This window comes from Leptopilina heterotoma, unplaced genomic scaffold (assembly GCF_015476425.1).
Source record: "Leptopilina heterotoma isolate Lh14 unplaced genomic scaffold, ASM1547642v1 Lhet_45, whole genome shotgun sequence".
Lineage (NCBI taxonomy): Eukaryota > Metazoa > Arthropoda > Insecta > Hymenoptera > Figitidae > Leptopilina > Leptopilina heterotoma.
Window position 1 is genome coordinate 2521890 of NW_025111086.1, and position 21692 is coordinate 2543581.

A 21692-nucleotide genomic window follows, 5' to 3' on the forward strand; every position below is an offset into this window, starting at 1 on the left:
TAATCGAAAAAAGTCGAAAAACTCGTAATATCCAAGGCCTGATTCCATAAAATAAGAAAAAGGGATTTTTTAATTTCTAGTATTTCCAAATAGAAATCATTTTAACTAGAAAAAAAATCGAAGAATATAACTAGTCCATAAAATACGAAACGAGAACCAATAAAATTTTAATACAGAGAGAATAGAAGATAAAAATGAATATAGAAATTAATAAAAAATCGTTGGGTCAAAAATTTTAATTTACAACATAAACTGTATATTTTTTTTTCCCCCAATATACGAAAAAGTCAACGATCTGACAAGAGGTGTTGATCCACTCAAACAATGTTGGGCATCGAATGCAACCATAAAAAAGTCGAGGAGACTATCGATCGTAAAAATGCTACTTCGATTTGAATCGGTTGTTATAATGGGTAAGGGAAAAAGGAAGGCTTGACCAGAAACTTGATTTCGATCTTATATAGTAGAGAGAATATGAGAGGTTAGGAAAATTTTACGATCATATGATGACCGAACTACTAAAAAGCCAAGTTTACGTGATGGGAGTTTCTCTCTCTCTTTCTCTCTGTCTTTCTTGGAGGGAACGATATTATTAATAATTTTAATAGCGGCGGCCCTCACACATCGCCATTGCCATAAAATCCCTGCTGAGGTGTTGCGGCTAGTTGACGTAACAGAAAAAAAAGAAAAGAAACAACGAACTCTACTTGTGGCCTATATTCCCCTTTTTTTTCAAGAAGCTAACGGCAATTTTTAATTTTTATTAATACACCGAAAATAAAATCACAATCAAAGAGCAAACCAAATTCAATATTCCGAAAACTGAATTACAACAAAAAAACTATTTTTATTTTCCCTTCAGAAAACTTTTGTTTACTTTTGTTCACTTTTGTTCACTTTTGTTCTTGTCAAGTGTCATTCACTTTCCGGAAATAGAAAAAATAATTTTTCCCATTCTCGAAATAACAGAAAAATTAACTAATAATCAATAACAAAATGAAAGGAAAAAATAAATTCGATGTCGAAAATCAATTTCAGAAGAATTTTGTCAATTGAATTTTTTGTCGACAGAAGAAAATAAAATCGTTGCAGAGAGAATAAAAATTGGAAATTTATATTTTTCCCGTAAAAGCTCAAGGTTTTTCCTTCTTTTTTTCTTTCGGGAAAGAAAGAAAAAAATTTTTATGACAAAGATCTTTTTGAGACAGTTTCGATACTTTTATATAGAAGTCCCTGGAAATGGTAGACGATTGAAAATATTCGAGCGAGAGAATCGACCTTGGAATGCTTCACGAGAGCCAAACGCCGACAAAATGTCAGATGCCTATTTCCTGATTGTAAATTGCATCCAAATCGTTACATGCGTCCTGCAAAAATAAAATAATAATAAATATAAACTTGTAAATAATAATTACCAAATAAAAATATTACTGGTTCCTATTATTAATAATTTCGAAACTTAATTAAAATCGCATATTTTCATTATTCAGGATTTACAAGAACAAAAATGGACGTGTCAGAAAAAATTACAAAGACCTAAAATTTATCAAAAATTGAAAACTACAAAAAAAAAAAAATAAAACTAAAGAATGAGAGTAAAAAAAAGTTTAATAAATTACAATCACAAAAAATTATTTTGAAGAAAGACGAGAAAATAAAAGTGTCAGAGAAAAATAAAAAAAATTCTCGTAAAAAAGGGATGAATCGATGAAGAATATTTTTTTTTTTCACACATTCCCGATATGAATTGCAAAAACGCGAATGAGAAATCTTTATTTGCAGTGCATAAATTTGTCAAAAATAGTACAATAATAACGTGAAGGCGATTCCTCGGTCAACTCTTTCTCCTCCTCCCCCCCTCTGTCAAACTTGAATTCACTCGCAATGAACAGTCATTCACCGAACAAAAATTTATGACTCGTTTTAATATTTTTATACATTAAAAATCGAGACTAATAAAAAAAATTTTTTTAACACCCGTGACGATTACCTCGAGTTTAAAAACGATCACTGAGAAACTATTTCGTCTATTTTATTTCCCTCTACTTCACTCCTATTTTTATTATATATTTGAAAAAAATATTTACTGTCGAAAATGAAATTAATTTTAATGTCAAAAATTCTCTTGACAATAAATATAAATTAAATCAATTCATTCCAGAGTATTTAAAATTAAAACAAAATTATTTATTAAAAAAAATATATTTCGTCTTTATTTCTTTACTTCACTACGTTTTTATATTATCCTCACTTCACTTCTTTTTTAATTTTTCAAAAATATTTTACTTAATTTACCGAAATATGGAATTAATTTTAATATCGAAAATACTAATTTTCTAAAAGTAAATATAAATAAATATTAAAACAAAATTATTCATAAAAAAAATTTCATCGTCTAATTTGATTCTTTATTTCACTTCTATTTTTTTCTTTAAAAATATTTATTGCCAAGAATTAATTAAAAAAATTAAATTAAATTAATTTTTTTAAAAATGTACTGAAAAAAATAAATTAACAGAAATATTTATAATGGACTGAAAAAAATTAAACAAATAATGGAGACTAACGTAAAAAAATAAATTAAAGTAAAAAAAATGAGACTAAAGTAAAAAAATAAATTTAAGAAAAAAAAATTGAGACTAACGAAAAAAAATAAATTAAAGAAAAAAAAAGTACACAAACCATTCGTAGTTGATTGTCACCCGTCTGCAATTTCGTAATACTCCCTGAGTAATGTTCCGGCGATAGCATCGTGCAATTATTATTCTATAAAACAAATAAAAAACAAAAAAAAATATTTAAAAACAATTCTCCTTAGATAAATATAATTAAAAAAAAATTTAGTTGCTTAGAGCAACACGAAATAAATTAATAAAACAAAAAAAAACACCACGAAATTTAGAATTTCACTCGCGAATTTACAATTTTTTCCATTTTTTTTTTTTTGTTTTTTTAATAATAAAAATAAATTAACATCGGCCCAAGAACAAATTTAAAATTGAAAAAGAAAAATTTTGAAGAGAGCCCCGGCGATGAAGCACGAAGCGTGCCATTGGTTCCAGGCCGATCATTCAACTGACGTTTCGAAATTCCGAAGAGAGCCCCAGAGGGGTTTTCGAGTCAGAGAGGACTCTCTTCATCTCTCTTTTTTCCTTTTCTCGAATCTATATGATCTATGATAGGGTAGTTTCAAGGTCCCCCCTCTACTTTCGGAATCACAAACCTCTTGTATTTGTGACAAACCACCTGAGAGAAGAATCATCAGATGAGAAAAATAACCTTTCCTTCATTATTATATTGTTTTCCCTTCTTTTATATACTTTTGACTAAAATATTCGCCATTAACGAAAAACTTAATCGCAAAACTCCCCCGGTGGTCCTACCTCAATAATAAATCTGACAAATATCGTCACTTTTCTCTCGAAAAAATTCAAAATCGTTTCAAAAACAGAGAATTATTATTTAATTTATTCGAAATTGAAAAAAGGGGCTGAAATAATCAATTTTTGATTTAAATTTCTCTTTCATTCAAAATTATTTTAAAAATATTTTTAAAAATATTTTTTTTAAATTTTTAAAAATTATATATTTAAAAATATATTATATATATAATATATAATATATTTTAATAATATTTCTATTTCAATATTTTTAAAATTGCCTTCAGTAAAGTGAGAAAAAAAAATTGATTTTCTCAAATTACAAAATATATTTTCTTAAGAAATTCATTTCAAATCGAATTCAATCTATTTCAATTCATTCTAATTAAAGTCAATTCTAATTCATCTAATTATAATTGAAAATAAAATTCAATTCTAGTTCAAATTATTTTAATCAAATTCAATTCTAATTACATTAATTCTAATAAAGTTCAATTATAATTAAATTTTAATTCTACTACAATTCAAATCTAATTTAATTAATTTTAATAAAGTTCAATTCTAATTTAATTTATTCTATTACAATTCAAATTTAATTTAATTAATTCTAATCAAATTCAATTCCAATTCATCTCATTCTAATCAAAATTCAATTCTAATTCAATTCATTTTAATTAAATTCAATTATAATAAAATTAATTCGTATAAATTACAATTTTAATCAAATTAAATTTAATTCTAATAAAATAGAATAATTATAATAAAATTACTTCGAATAAATTAAAATTCTTATTAAATTATTTCTAATCAAATTAATTTACAATTTAATAATTCCAATCAAATATTCAATCATTTTCAATCTAAAAATTCTCTCAAGTACAAACCAAAAAAAAAATCAAATAAAAATAAAAAGGAAACTAAATTCAATTACTAATAATTTATAAAATTTAGGAGAAAAAAAACATCGATGCAAAATAAGTTTTGCAGCGGAAAATAATGAATTTATTTACAAATTTTTCTTTTAACAAATGTTAAATAAAAAAAACTTCTGGTAAACTTCACCAATGAATAAAATTTTCAAAAGTTAATTATGTATTAAATTATTAAAATAAAATCAAGTAAAAATATTTTGAAAGAAAATATTGCAAAAGTATCGAATAATATTCTCAAAAATATTGAAATATATTGAAAAATTTTTTTAAAACATCGAAAAATAATTGAAAAATATGGAAAAATAATTAAAATATCGAAGAATATTGAACAGTAAATCGAAAAATTATTAAATAATACGGAAAAATAATTGAAAATCGAAAACTATTGAAAAATATCGATAAATAATTAAAAAGTAATTGAAAAATCGAAAATTATTGAAAAATAATTTAATAATTTATAAAAATAATTGAAAAATCGAAAAGTATTGAAAAATATCAAAAAATAATTGAAATATCGAAAAATAATTGAAAATATCGAGAAATAATTGAAAAATATTTTAATAATTTCGAAAAATATTGAAAAATAATTGAAGAACGTTGAAAAATATCTGAAAATAATTTTAAAATAACGAAAAATAATTGAAATATCGAAAAACAATTGAAAAATTAAGGAAAAAATATTTCTAAACCGAAAACTACTGAAAAATATCGACAAATAATTGAATAGTATAGAAAAATAATTGAAAAATCAATAATTATCAAAAAATATCGAAAAATAATTTAAAAATAGAAAATTATTGAAAAATATCGAAAAATAATTGAAAAATCCGAAAAACATTGGAAAATGTTCTTAAAATACTTAAATAATAACGAAAAATATAGAAAAATATCTCAAAATTATTGAAGAACGTTGAAGAATATATAAACATAATTTGAAAATAGCGGAAAATGTTGAAAAATGGCGAAAAATATTGGAAAAGAATTGAAATATCGAAAAATAATTGAAAAATTAAGGAAAAATATTTTAAAATCGAAAACTACTGAAAAATATCAACAAAGAATTGAATAGTATAAAAAAATAATTGAAATATCGAAAACTACTGAAAATTATCGACAAACTATTGAAAAGTATAGAAAAATAATTGAAAAATCGCTAACAATTAAAAAATTTATTATCTAAAAATAATTGAAAAATCGAAATCTATTGAAAAATATCGAAAATAATTGAAAAATATAGAACAACTTTTCCAAGAGAAGCAATAGGAAACAGATTCCTCAAGACTATAAATTATATATTACAAGACTTTTATGTAATAAATGAAGAATGCGTTTAAAGATAAAATTACATTGTAACCCTTTTTTTTCAACGACTATAATAGTCTTATTATTATTTTTCTTTTATTAAAAAAAATAAATAAATAAAGCTAAGACCGTATTCTAAAGTAACGAAAAAAAAGGAAAAATTTAGTAAACTCATAATACATATCGATCATCAACGCTTCCCTGTACTTATGTGCACTTTCCAAGAAATATCTGCATCTCGAATGCAAACATCTATGGGTACTTTGAATATTGCATGTGCAAAGGAAATTTCGATTCTAGGAATAAGCCTCTTACAAGCAAGGATTATATTGCCCAGATGCATATGTTGAGATCAGGAGGAATCGATATGTTCAAAGAATATGAAAATAATAAGCCAAAGAAATAGCAGAAATCACTAACAAAAAACTATTTCTCCTCTCCACATTATATTTAAAATTCATTCCGACGATTATGTTTTTACGATTTCTCTTAGATATTATTCTCCTTCTTTTTAAAATAGTCTCCTTTTTCTCCTCTTTTTTCCCTCCTTTTTTCTCTCCTTTTCTCCTAACATCTCCAATTTTCAGGGAACAATCATCGAAACTGTAATTGAATTTATAATTATATTGGATTTCAATTATTATCTATAATAGCGAAACTAGCACAACACGAACGATCAAAAATTGCCGAGAATTTAATTCAAATTATTCACTTTATCACAATTTTAATTTTTTATCCTTTTACAATTTAAAGTAAATATTTAAATATTTTGAATAAATTTTCAGAAAAATTTATCATTACATTTAATAATTACTTAATTCTAACTTTAGAAATTTTTAATTCATTTTTATTAGTTTCTTAATTTGTTAATTACATTTTGTAAATAAATAAAAATAAATAAAAATTATTTACGAAAATTGATAAAAACTTTTTTTTTCTAATTTAAAGAAATAACTTTTGAATTAAAATAAATTTTATAATAATGCGAATAATTACAAGAATGAATAAAAAAAAAATAACAAAATTACTACGAAGTTTTCTAAAAATAATTTCCTTCGAAAAAATGGAACTAAAATAAAAATCGTAAAATCTCAAGTCGCTTCTCATTCATAAATCCATTCTCAATTTCAGGTGAAAAATCCAAAGAGACAGAATTAAAATCTCCCCCTAACAATAGCACAAAGTAGCCAGTAAACAAAAATCCTTCCAAGAAGATCTCAAACTTAAAAGAATGGTCAACTAACTTCCGGTTGAATGAGCCAAGAAGACGTGAATTGCAACAAAGTGTAACAATTTTAAAAGAATTTTTTTTTATCCCGAAAAATCCAACATTCATGAATTCTATACAGCCGACAAAGTTTTTTTTTTCACCACGAAAAAAAATTTTCTATTTATTCCAAGAAAAGCAGATCGAGCAGAAATCGAAAAAAACATCTGTGTCTCTCTTTCTCTTTCTCTCTTTTGGTCTGTGGAAGGTGGAAAATCAACGAGTTTTAGATTTTTGGCAGGACCTTCCTCAATAATATCGAAAACATTTAACGTTTCATAATAATATATATTTCCAGTGAGTGAGTGAGAGGGGAAACAGGTATCCCTCTGACGATTCATATACCTGACGATTTCTAATCCCGTTTTTCAAGTACACGCACAGATTCATTTTTGTTAGACCCTCATTTTGTACCTGAATGGAAAAGCAAAAACAATTTTAGAAAATAATTTATTACTTATAAAGCCTTGCCACATTGTTTACCCCCCTCCTTCCTTTCTGGGGGTTGTCGATGATTTTTCGCGCGATTTTCCCGACAATTTTTAAGTCAAGGTTGTCTCTCAAGAATTATCGTTAGATTAACATCTTTCTCGCACAGTGTGATGGGCACAATTTTTCGAGAAACTATTCAAAATCATCAATAACCCATGGCGCCGGTCATTTACATCGTGAAAAATTCACAAATTCTATAATATATTAATAACCATAAAAAGTCGCTGAAGAAAATAATATTAATATAATGATAATAATTAATAATCAAAAAAATAATTAAACTAATAAAAATTTTAATTCCACAAATTGATATTGCAACTCAAATAATTTTAAAACATAAAAAAATAGAGTAATTAAATTCGCGGTATAAATTAAAAAAATTATTTATGAAAAAAATTAATTCTTGTAGCAAAAATTAACAAATTTATACGAACAAATTAATTTTTTCTATAATTTTACAACTTTAAACGAAAAAATTTAATTTTTAGTAAAGATAACAGAAATTCGTACAAAAATTAATCTTTAGTATATAATTAAAGAAATTAATTAATTAAAGTATAAATTAAAGAAATTTACAACGAAAAAATTAATTTTTAGTAAGAAAAAAAATCCATATTACGAAAAAATTAATCTTTAGTATAATTAAAAAAATTTATACAAAAAACACTCGATTCTTAACACAAATTAAATTCGCATATTAACTAATTAACTAATTAATTATTATTTTTAATTAATTACAGAAATTTAAACACAATCCTTGCAAGTAATTCAATTATCTTCTTCAATTCTTCGATAGAATTCAATTATTTGACTTTTATTCAATTTGTTATTTTTATTCTATTAAATTCCATTAGCTTTCAATTAAATTATTTCTAATATTCAATTTTTACAAAATTTCTCGAAAGAATTAAATTATTATTAAAAATTGAAATAAAATTCTTGGCAAGAATTAAATTCTTTTAATAAATAAAATAAAATTCTTGGCAAGAATTAAATTCTTTTAATAAATAAAATCAAATTCTTCAAAAAAATTCGATTACAATTTAAATAAAATTTCTCGAATCAATTCATTATTTAAAAAAAAATTTAATAAAATTCTTCAGAAAAATTCAATTATTTTCATAAACAATAAACTTCTTCACAAGAATTCGATTAATTGACTTTTATTCAATTTGGTATTCAATTCGATTATTTTTAATATAATGAAAATAAAATTTTTCGAACGAATTCAATTATTTTCGTAAATAATAAAATTATTCGCTAGAATTTAAGTTTTTGATTTTTATTCAATTTGTTATTGTTATTCAATTAGAATTCAATTCGTATTTAATTCTATTATTTTTAAATTTTAATACGATTTTAATTAAAATTTCTCGAATGAATTTAATTATTTTCAAAAATTTTAATAACTTTCTTCAAAAGAATTCAATTATTTACAAAAATTGTAATACAATAAATTCTTGGAAAAAATTCAATTCATTTCGAATATTTGAATAAAATTCTACACAAAAATTCAATTATTTGACTGCTATTCAATTTTTTTTGTTAATCAATTGTTATTCAATTTAAATTCAATTGGCATTGAAATTAATTATTTTTAATGTACTTTGAATAAAATTTCGCGAAGGAATTCAATTATTTCTAAAAATTTCAATAAAATTTCTTGAAGAAGCTGCATTATTTTCAAAAGTTTCAATGAAATTAATCTCAAGTAAAATATTAAATAATACCAACAAGAATTAACTGTTTACTAATTTTCTTTTAATAGAACGATTCACACGAAAAATTTAATTTTTATAAATAAAAAAAATTTGTTTAGGAAAAAATTGTTTAATTTGTATTAAACAATTTTTTTCCAAACAAAATATAATTTTTGAGAAAAGTTTTGAAAAATCTTCAAATTCTTCACTCAAACAATTTTAATCTCATTTGAAGGGTAAAAAATCGTATTAGGATTTAATTTATGAGAGCATTAATAAAAAAAAAAAATTTCCTACCATCAAAAAGAAGAAGAAGAAGAAAGAAAGGGAGATTTGAAAATAATCTCGGCGCCATATTTGGGACATATAATATTAGACTACTAGGGTGACTACCAAAGAATGACAAGTTCCTCAAGAGGAAAAAAAATGTGATTAATCAAGACCCAAGGTCCGGGATAATGCCAAGAACCAAAAAAAAAAGAAAAAGGTATTAACGTTCTTCGGAATCAGGCTAGAAAGACGAATACAAATTAGGTACCAAGGCCCCTTTTGTTAGACAAAATATAATGACGCAGAAAAACCAGGATAATGAAGATTCTATTTAACCCCCTGTTTTCTTTTTCACGGTTCAAAGATAAAATGCACTTGTTTGCTACTTTTCGGATTTTTCCAATATCTCTCACTCACCATCAAAGATCGTAGGTTAGAGATTAAAGAATTTTAAAGAGGAAATATTCTTCGAAAATTTGACATCTTTTTTCCCCCTTCCTCTGTTTATTGAAAATAAAAATTTTTTTTATTATAAACAAAGAGGGGGAATTAAAATCAATTTTAATTCGCAAATGAATAAAATTCAAAATCCATTCAAAATCCATTGAGAAAGATTTTCCAAAAATTAAAGAATTTAGGGAAAAAAATCTCCTTTTAGAAAATTATAAACAGCGTTTCGTAACTGTTCTCTCGGTACAAAGGTGGAAAATAATCAGCTTTTAATAATCACAATGAACCTTTCACTTTTGTCTAATGTAATTATTTGGAAAAATATTTCGTCAGTCATTTTTTCCTCCCCTTCTCTCTCTCTCCAAGTCAATATCAAGATTTCAAATCTCCTTTGCCAAGAAAGTATAGATATCGTGCTGCTTCAAAGAAACTATTATTATGAGTCAGAGACTTGGCCGCAATAAAGTCATTAAAGTCATTTCTTCAATAAATCAATTTCTTTTCTCATATTAAGAAGCCTTCGGTCGATTGTTGCCAATGCGGTGACAATTTCGAAAATTTACCAATGTCCGAGAGCCTGGAAAATATAAAGAAAATTTATTTTTACTCAACATATATTATTGGAACAAAATAAAATTCAATTTTCATTGGGGGATTTTTTTTAAATCCAAAAATTTTTATCTCGATTTTGATACTAACTTTTTCAATATTTGGAATAACTTTTGGAATAAATTCGAAATTTGATCGGAAAACATTTGGATAATTTGAAACACAGTTCGGAAAATATTTGAACAATTTAGAATACAATTCGGAAAATATTCGGAATACAATTCGTCAAACATTTGGACAATTTCTTTTTTCTCGAAAAAAAGTGCGAATAAAAGAAAAAACAAAAAATCAAGACCAGGAAAGAAATTAAATTATCAAAAGTCAACGACGAAGACAACGACGACGACATTCGTGAATATTTTAACTGACACATCTTCCTGTAGATCAATGCATACAAAAAAAGAAGAGAAAAAACGCAAATGGGACTTGGGAAAAGGTTATAAAAGGTCCATAAATATTTACCAAGTACCGATGAGTGAGCCTACTAAAATTCCCTAGAATTGATTCACAGACGTGACGCCGCAAACGTTCTGTTAGCTTTTCAAATTATACCTGAATGTATTTACTTTAAAAATTAACTATCACCTGAAAAGCAGACCCTTAATAATACACATCGCGACTCTCGAAAATATACTTTGTTTTCTAATTTTTATAATAATAATATTAATATATACTTGAAAGATACGAGACCAAAATAAAAATCTCAATTTTTCCTCCTTTTTTCTAAAATCAATTTCCCTAGGATGAAAATTTTCTCCAAAAACATTTTATTTCAAGAAAAATATTTTCCAAACGAAAAATTCAAAAATTGATGAAACGTAAGAATTAAATTATTTGATTTTTACTCAAATTCAATTCGCATTCAATTCAATAGTTTTTAATACTTAATAAAATTTCACGGAAAGAATTCAATTATTTTCAGAGTTTTTAATAAATTCTCTCGAAAAAATTAAATTATTTTCAAAAACTAGAATAAAATTCTTGGCAAGAAATCAATTCTTTTAAAAAATCATAAAATTCTAAACAAAAATTCAATTCTTTTAGTTTTTTTCAATCTGTCTTTGCCATTCAATTTGAATTCAATTCGCATTCAAGTCAACAAATTTTAATATAATTTTAATAAAATTTCTCAAAAGAATTCAATTATTTTCTGAGGTTTTAATCAATTATTATCAAACAATTCAATTATTTTCGAAAATTGAAATAAAATTCATGGGAAAAAAGCAATTCTTTTAATAAATAAGAAAATTCTAAACAAGAATTCAATTCTTCAAGTTTTTTTCAATTTGTCTTTATCATTCAATTTGAATTCAATTCCTATTTAAGTCAACAAATTTTAATATTATTTTAATAAAATTTCTCGAAAGAATTCAATTATTTTCTGAGGTTTTAATCAATTTTTATCAAAAAATTCAATTATTTTCGAAAATTGAATTAAAATTCTTCCGAAAAATACAATTCTTTTAATAAATAATAAAATATTTCAGAAAAATTCAATTATTTTGATTTTTATTCAAATCGTTATTGTTATTCAATTTAAATTCAATTCGCATTCAATTCAATTACTTTTAATTTAATAAAGATTCTTCGAAACAATTCAATTATTCGATTTTTATTCAATTTGCTATTCAATTTAATTATTTTTAATACAATTTTAATAAAAATTTCTCTAATGGATTTAATTATTCGACTTTTATTCAAAAATGTTCTTTGATTCAATTATTTTTTATACAATTTCAATAAAATTTCTCGAATGAATTCAATTAATTTCGTAAATAATAAAATTATTCGCAAGAATTCAATTATTTACGAAAATTGCAATAAAATTCTTCGAAAAAATTCAATTCATCATATAAAAAATTTGAATGAAATTCTACACGAAAATTAAATTTGACTGTTATTCAATTCTTTTTTTTTTTTTTTGTTAATTAATTAATATTCAATTTAAATTCAATTCGCATTGAAATTAATTATTTTTAATATAATTTGAATAAAATTTCGAGAAAGAATTCAATTATTTTCGAAAATTTTATTGAAATTTTTCAAAAGAATTTAATTATTTACAAAAATTGTAATAAAATTCTTCGAAAAAATTCAATTTATATAAAAAATTTGAATGAAATTCTACACAAAAATTAAATTTTTCGAAAGAATTTAATTATTTTCAAAAATTGTAATAAAATTCTTCGAAAAAATTTAATTCATATAAAGAATTTGAATAAAATTCTATACAATTCAACTCGCATTGAAATTAATTATTTTTAGTATAATTTGAATCAAATTTCGCGAAAGAATTCAAGCAATTATTTTCAAAAATAATCAAATTGTTTGCAGGGTTTTAATTTTTTTAAAGATTTTAATAAAATTCAATGCAAGAATTAATTTATTTCAGATTAAAAATCATAAAAGTGACAAAAATTATAACAATTTTGTAACGAAATGTAATAAAATTTCTTTTTCACTGCAAAAATAAAATAAAAATTAAAAAATTATGCAAAAAAATAAAAAGATAACAATTTAATACAATTAAACAAAATATAAATAAAATAAAAATACAAAGTAAAGCACCTTTTCAAAAAAAAATTACAAAATATAAAAAAATTACTAGATATTTTAAACAAAACAGAAATAAAATATAAATGTACACACAATTAATAAAAGTAATAAAATATTTCGAGAAACAAAATAGAAGAAAAAGTACAAAATAATTTCCCTTTTTTAACAAAAACAAACGATTTACTATTCAGAAAATGCTCTCTTTAACGTGTCAAGAATGCGAATATTATTAGGTGTAAAGTAAAAAAAAAAACGAAAAGAACTCTCTTTCAACGAATAGGCGCTCTTTGATAAATGCAAAATAAAAAAAGTCAAAGAAAAGAAAAGAAAAGAGAAAAAAAAATGAAAAATGAAAATAAAATTAACAGCTGACCAGTTTTACCAGCCATATTCAGAAACGAAAGAGAGGCAAAGTGCATTCTTCGAAGGGTTCGTGCTCCAACTAAAGTGCCTTAAGTACCTGTGAAGTGCGTAAATAAGTACCAAGTAAGTAGGTACGTACAAAAGGAATAAGTACACTGCCACTAATATTCTCGAAAGATGCATGCCTACCCACTGTATAGAGTATATAAAATGTTCCTCACGAACAATTCAAGAAAATCACTAAAAAAAAAACTCCTCCAGAAAAAGAGGTATTTCTCCCTTTTTTCTCTCTCTCACTCTCTCTTTCTCTCAAAAGTGATTTTAAATCACTTAAACCATGATTATTTCCTTAAACACTTTTCAAAGAATTTTTCTGATATTATTTTCGGAATTTTTTCTCTCTCATAACCTTGAGAAGAAGAAGCAACAGCAGAAGAAGAAGAAAAAAAATAATCGTAAAACCGACTTTTTGCGCATTTTCATTGATTTGAAAAATTGGGGCTGTAAATTTATATACACACATAGAATTATTGAAGGAAAAAGGTCCTTTCAAAATATTACTTCCAGATTTTTTTTTTTTGACCTAGCCAAAAACCGATTTTCTTCAATAGTTTAAACATCTGTATCCCTTATATATTGAATTATTATTTGTAGTTGTAAATCTTTAAGTCGAAATTTAAAAGTATCTTTACGATACTTTAATATGTATCGTAAAGAAATCCTTCGTAATTTCTATTCTCAAAGTTTAGGTTCATTTGACAATTATTATATTGACCCTATATACAGACGTCCTTTTTTCGAACCCGGAATTTATTAAATTTTAATTATTATTAGCCAAGCAAATAAAATTCGAAATTTTCTCCAAATAAGCGAAGAGTTTTATGATTTTAGTCGATATTTTACTGTTATTATTGCTTCTTATTTATTGTATTCCATAAATGGAATAAAATTGCGAATTTAATTTCGTAAATAGAAGGAGAAGAAAAATTCTGCTAATTCTTTGTAAATAAAAATTTACGAAGCAAAATTTCGGTTTTAATTTATTTTATTAATTTTAATGCTAACTTCAATTTTAATTTTAATTTCAATATTAATTTTAATTTTAATTTCAATTTTAATTTCAATTTTAATTTCAATTTTAATTTCAAAAGAGACGATATTTTCAAGTTGGGGAATTTTTGTAAGTAAAAAGGAAAAACAAAGACAAATTCAAAAAAGTTTAATTAAAAGTGACTGATGTTTGAAAGGAGATGCGATAAAAAGTGATAATTAAACGTTGCTTTGCGAAAATTCGGGAAAAAATCCGAGTGAAGAAAAGTTCGCGGTTTAAGTTTCAAACCCTGAGGCGAAAATGAAAAAAACAAGAAAGAAAAACGAAAGAAAAACTATGGCGTGATTAATGATCAAGTATTTAACACTATTCGCATTAATGGTATAAACAAAAAATTTGTCACAATTTCAAAAAGAAAAAAATAGTCGACAATTTTCCAAGTCTTGTAATTTTTGTAATTTTTATTAAATTTTTTTTTTTTTTTGAGGCAAAATTTCTGCAATTACTAATTCGAAAAATAAAATTTAAAACCACAAAAATTTACATTTAGAAATTAAAAGTTAATCAAAAAAAGAATTTCTAATTTCATTTTCTTTAATAAATTTTGATGAATAAAGAAGTAAATATAAAATAAACAAATAAATAATATAAATTCAATAAATAACAATAGAATGTTAACAGAAAAAAATAAAAATTGAATGGAAAATAAAATACAAATAAAATCCAATAGGAGTTAAAAAATTGCAGACAAAAAAATAAAAATTTGACAAAAAATACAATAAAAAATAAAATACAAAGAAAAATAAAAATTGAAAACTTACAGACTCAAAAATAATAAAATAATAAAATAACAAAAAACTCCAAACGAAAATTGAAATTGAAAAATTAGTCGCAAAACTAACAAAATAAAAAATGAAATAAAAAAAAATACCTACAGATAAAATAAAAGGAGAAATTGAAAAATCACATTCTCCAAATTGACAGAATAACAAAAAAATATACAAATACAAAAATAGAAAATAAAAAACACGAATAAAATACACACGAAAAAAACAAAAAAAAAATACAATTAAATAAACACAAATTGAAAAATTATACGATCATCAAAACCCCCAAAATAAATTATACACAACAAAGAAAAACATTTTTTTCTAGATAGAGAAAAAAAATTTTTTTCTAAACCTTATATAAGACTTCTTCTATGAGACGAACTCATTTCAAGGAAATGAGTATATAATAAATGTGAAATATATAAAATAAAGCGAGTTAGTAAGTGAATGAATAATAGAGAATAAGACAGAGAGAGACGAGAAATTAAATATTTGATCGTCCCATTTTTTACAAGTTAAATTCCCTGGGCACATTTTTCACCAGTGAGTTTTATATACGGTGAAGACGTCGGTGTTTGATTGGCCGGTAATAAATGAAAGAAAAGATAACGGCAGCGTTTCTGTTTCGAGTGTCTGTGTGTGTTTGGATGAAACAAGAGAGATTATCTGATTAATTGATTAGGGAGGTCTCTGAAACCGCCCCTTACATTACACGCTCCACGTCGGTCATTAAGCGCGAATGCGCAATAGAAAAAGGGTGCACACGAACACAACGCACAAGATTAAATACCACTTTATACAAAACACTATTCCCAAGGTGGTCAAAAACCATTTTCAAAATCAATTTTTTCTCCTTTTTCGAATATTTTCTATTTAACTATGATAATAATTATTATTATCTATTGTTTTTGTACTAATGTCAAAATAATAATACTAAATATTAACAATAATAATAATACTAATAATAAAAAATATTCGACGAAGAAAATAATTCATTAAAAAACAAGTGAATAAAAATTTGGAGTAAAGAATAAAAATTAATTAATAGCAATTAATTACTTTATTCCGAATATTAATTGCGACGATTCGAAAATAAACCAAAAAAATCAGATTTTTTCATATTTCCATATAAAAAAGTATCGAATGCAAAATTTCAAGAACAGCGTGAATTCGACGAAAAAAGTCTTTTGTTTGAAATCACGAGCGATCAGCATCACCACCATCATCATCATCGTCATAGGTTTTTGAAAAAGAAAAAAAAATGAAATGAAAGCAAATGATCCATCGAGACCCCGAAGGACCTTGCGCTAAACAGTAAACGACACACGTATATATATATAATACGCGAAAGCAGAGGCGGGAAAATATTTAGCGGAGCTAAATGTTAGTCTCGATTCCGAGTAGGCATGAGCCATAAAATGGTGATGTACGCCAACCGGGCTCAGATCAAAGTCGCGGCTTTCAAACAATGTTAACTGTTGACCAAGCTCGCCTTTCGACTTATTCGCGTTATTCACTCCGGTTACGAAGAGAGCGTGGCGAACATTTCTCTCTCTCTCTCTCTTTCTCTCCCCCTCACATAATGCACCGCACGTGTACAAAAGAAACTCTTAACCAGCCAAACAACGAAATGCGATTTCAGGTGATTCTCGATTATTTTCTTTCTCCCTCTCTCTTTCTCAACTTTTCTCTCTCCTTCCGGAAACACTAGAACATTTAATTATCAATTAATAGAAATTCATAAATAATAACATTCTTCGAAAGAATTCAGTTATTTTTAAAAATAAAATTTTTTGCAAAAATATTAAAATACTTTAGAACAAAATTTTAATAAATCCTTCGAAACAAAATTCAATTATTTTTTAAAATAGTAAAATCTTTGCAAAAATTCAATTATTATTATTATCAATAAAATTTTTCAAAAGAATTCAATTATTTTCTAAAATTTTTATAAAATTCTTCCTAAAAATTCAATTATTTTCAATACAATATCTTAATTAAATTTCTCCGAAGAGAATTTAAATTTTCATTGAAACAATTATATTATTTTTCACAAATTTTAATAAAAATCTTTGTAAGATTTCAATTATTTTCAAAAATTGAAATAAAATTCTTCGCAAGAATTCAATTAACTTCATAAAAAATTAAATTCTCTGGAAGATTTCAATTATTTTCATTAATAATAAAAATCTTCGGAGGATTTAAATTATTTTCAAAAATTTGAAACAAATTCTTAATATCAAGAATTAAATTTTTTTTTATAAGTAATTTAATTCTTTACAGAATTTCAATTTTTTAAAAAGATTTGCAACAAATTCTTGTCAAGAAATTCTTTCGAAGTAAAATTTATCGCAAAAATTAAATTATTTTCATAAATAATTAAAATTTTCCAATGGATTTCAATTATTTTCAAAAATTTTAATAAAATTCTTCCTAAAAATTCAATTCTCTTCATAGAAAATAATATTCATTTGAAGATTTCAATTAATTTTTTAAATAATAAAATTCTTCTTAGGATTTCAATTATTTTCAAAAATTTTAATAAAATTCTTGGCAAGAATTCAATTATCTTCATAAAAAATAAAATTCTTTGGAAGATTTCAATTATTTTCATTAATAATAAATGAATAATAAATTCAATTATTTTCAAAAATTTTAAAGAATTTAATTTTTTTTCATAAATAATTCAATTCTTTACACAATTTCAATTATTTTAAAAAATTTGAAACAAATTCTTATCAAGAAATTCTTTCGAAATAAAATTTAATCGCAAAAATTAAATTATTTTTTGTAAATAATAGAATTCTTCGGAGGATTTCAATTATTTTCAAAAATTTTAAATTAATATTATTCAAAAAAACTACATAATTTCCAAAAAGCACAAATAAATTTATCAATAAAGGATTTAGTTATTTACAAAAACTCTAATAAAATTGTTTAAAAGAGATAAATTTTCTATAAATAATTTTAATAAAATTTTAGTAGTAAAATTATTAATTACAATAAATTATTGAGGAAATCGATTATATTCAATAAAATAAAGGAATTTTTTTAAAAAATTCAATTATTGTCAAAACTTTTAAAAGAATTAATTCTTTGAAAGAATTTAATTATTTTCTATTTTTTAATAAAATTCCTTAAATTGAATTAAATTATGTTAAAAAATTGTAATAAAATTTCAATAATTAAATGTTTAATTTCAACACGATTATTTTAAAAACTTATAAGAAATTTTTCATAAAATTCAATTACTTTCAAAATTTTCAGTTAAAATTATTAAAGAAACTCCATTTTTTTAAAAATCTTCAAAGAAATTCTTTAAAAGAATTTAATTAGGATTTTTTTCAATTTTAATAAAATTTTTCGCGAGAATTCGATTATTTTCATTAATAATAAAATTCTGCGAAGGAAATTCAATTATTCTAAAATTTTTTGATAAAATTCTTTGCAAGAATTCAATGATTTTTAATACAATAATTTTAAAATTGAGACTGAAATTGATTTTTTTGTTTCAATTTGAAAATCCTTAGAAAAACTGTGAAAATTACCAAAATAAAATGAACTGGAGTTAGTTAGTTCGCAGTTAGTAAATAAAAAAAATATCGTTAATAAAAACATAAAAACTAAATAGAAAAGTAAATGGAAAAAAATATTTCTCAAAATTAAATAAAAAATAAATAATATTGATAAATAAAAATAAATAAAGAAGTAAATAATTTATTAATTAATTAAAATAAATAAAAGTACCAAATTACAAATTTACAATTTTGAATCGCCACTGATTCAAACAATCAATTACCAGCCAGTGATTAAAATTACAAAAATATTAATGAGATTTATAAAGAAAGAAATTTATCAATTCTTTTAAGCAAATAATAATCGATTGAACGAAGGAGTTGAATAATCGCAGTTTGAAAAAAAGGGGGGGTGAAAAAAAACTTGAAAAAGTGGAGTTGGGTTAGAGTAATAAAAGCACATATCAAAAGCGATTATCAAAAGAATGTTCGCAATAACGAATAAAAAAACAAGGTGCGAATACACGAGTAGTTCTAAGTGACCGGTGATTGATGATCATGACGTTTTATTAACGCGTTGAATAATCTCACACTTGGAATCACGATTCAAAGACTTCTTATCGTGTACTATATTTTTTTTTCTCTTTCCTTTTTTTTCACAATTCAAAACCCCTGCGAGATCCCATTAACTTACAAGAAATCAATTAATATGCACTTTGGATAATTATCACCATGATTATAAATATAAAATATTGTTTTTTTTCAAATACTTTCTTTTTATCTCAACCCTCAGGCAAATAATGAACTGAAAACGAACTAACAAATAATTTACTGAAAACTAAAATAAGTACTTATTTTAAACTATTTTAAGTACTATTAAGTACTATTAAGTAATATTTTTTATTCAGTTCTTAACAATAAATGAATTCCAAAAAAGCGAAAAATAAAACTCGAAAAAGAGAAAAGAAAAGAATTTTTTTCTTAGAAGACGAGTTTTCTTGATGTTGAATAAAAATCGATAAAATCGAAAAAAGAAAGTCGTCATAGTTAGCATATTAGGAAGTGTTTGAAGCAAAGCAGTTAGCGAAACAAAAGTCAATAGTTGCATTTTGAAATAAATAATGCAAAAGGGGAAGAGAGAGAAAGAGAGAGAAAACAATTTATTAATCCAAGAACTATGCTCTTTTTTTCTTTACTTGAAACAGTGCTTGAGTCACGTATTCGCAATGAATGCATGTGGTATAACAATAGGAGTGGTGGGCATAAAATGAAAGCGCCTTTATAGTGCGTCTCGACAATATTGTTTTGTCGCGAACAGGTCTCGGTGGTCACGAACACCTCATTTCACTCTATGTTCAATCTCGTGTCTTTGTCGCTCGTTTAATGCACGATTTGGCATAAACATTGCGGGCACGAACGACTAAGTAACACTGTAATCTTTCCATAACAACTGCGTCAAAATGCGCGCGACCTTTTACAATCAACTTTTTCTTCCTTTTTGTGTCTTTCACTCCTTTTTTCCGCATATTCTTTCTCGAATTTCTTTTTTCCACTCAGAGGAAATTAATATTAATTAATTCCGTTTTTCTTTCGCTCTTTCTTTCTTTCTCGAATTCAGGGCTCGAAGTAGTGAAAGTATTTTCAAATACGGACTCTTTACGGACCAAAAATTAAAAATTACGGACCAACTGACAAAAATAGAATCAGTCCGAATCAAATAAGAGAACATTTTACTTAAAACTATAAATTCAATTTTTCATAGTTCTGTAAAACATGAAGAAATCGATAACTCCGAGTCTTCGACTCGAAGTCATCGATTTCTTCATGTTCTATAATAATTAATAATAATTATTAATAAAAATAATTTATAATAATTAAAATCATTATCAATTCAATTATTATTTACAAGAAGTTTTAACTAAAATTCTTCGATTATTTTTTTAAATTTTCGAAAATGTTCTTTGACAATTTTCAAATTCATTTCTTAACAATATTCAATTTTACGAAATTTCAATTATTCGTAAATTCTTCAATTAAATAAATATTAGAAAATATAAACTAAAAATAATATTAAAAAAACTGAATTAAACTTTTTCAAAAAAAATTACTTACACAATTAAATTATTTTAATTTTTATTAAATAAATAAATAAATTTATTTATTAAATTCTTAATAAAAAATTCTACTAGAATTCAATTATTTAAATAAAATGCAAATAAATAATTCATTAAATAATTGAAAGTTTCTTAAAATTCAATTCCCATAAAGAATTGTTATCAACAAATTTTCAAATAATTGAATTTATTAAAATTTTCAAAAAATAATAAAATTCTTGTAAAAAATTAACAGGAATTCAATTATTTAAAAACTTTTTAATAAAATTCTTGGCATAAATTAAAAATAACAAAATTCTTAGCAGATCTTCAATTACTTTCAGAAATTTTAATAAAAATTTTCACAAGAATTTAAATATTTTCGTAAAATAATAAAAATCTTTGAAGAGATTCAATTATTTTCAAAAATATCAGAATTTTAGCAGAAATTCAAACATTTTAAAAAGTGTTGATAAAACTTTTTTTTGGGTAGAAATTCGATTATTTTTAAGGCAATTTTAAAAAAAATTTCTCGATAAAATTAAATTATTTTTAAAATTTTAATGAAATTCTTCGAAAGAATTCAATTATTATAATCTGAGATTTTAACTGAAATCTATTTTTAAATCAATGTTTATGAGAAAATTCTACGGGAATATCAATTATTTAAATACAAAAATAAATAATTTATTGAATAATTGAATGTTTTTTGGAATTCAATTACTATTAAAAATTTTATCAACAAAATTTTAAATAATTAAATTCTTTGGACGAATTTTAATAAAATTTTTAAGAATTTTTTCGAGGAATTCGATTAAAATTCTATTGAAAATAATTGAATTCCTAATAAGAATAAGATTTTTAAGAATTTTTTCGAGAAAT

At 23.5% G+C, this 21692-nt stretch overlaps 1 protein-coding gene across 5 annotated transcripts in view; it reads right to left on the reverse strand.

Annotated features, from left to right (window-relative positions):
- Window positions 1-21692, reverse strand: part of LOC122507208 (protein dead ringer-like) — a 225923-nt gene that overhangs the window by 78469 nt on the left and 125762 nt on the right. For 3 of the 5 annotated variants that reach the window (XM_043619816.1, XM_043619813.1, XM_043619812.1), the window contains exon 4: window positions 2683-2766. The exons of the other annotated variants lie outside the window; for them this stretch is intronic. In XM_043619816.1, coding sequence (XP_043475751.1) covers window positions 2683-2766 — 84 coding nt within the window. The remainder of the gene's footprint in view (window positions 1-2682; window positions 2767-21692) is intronic. 5 annotated transcript variants of the gene reach the window in all.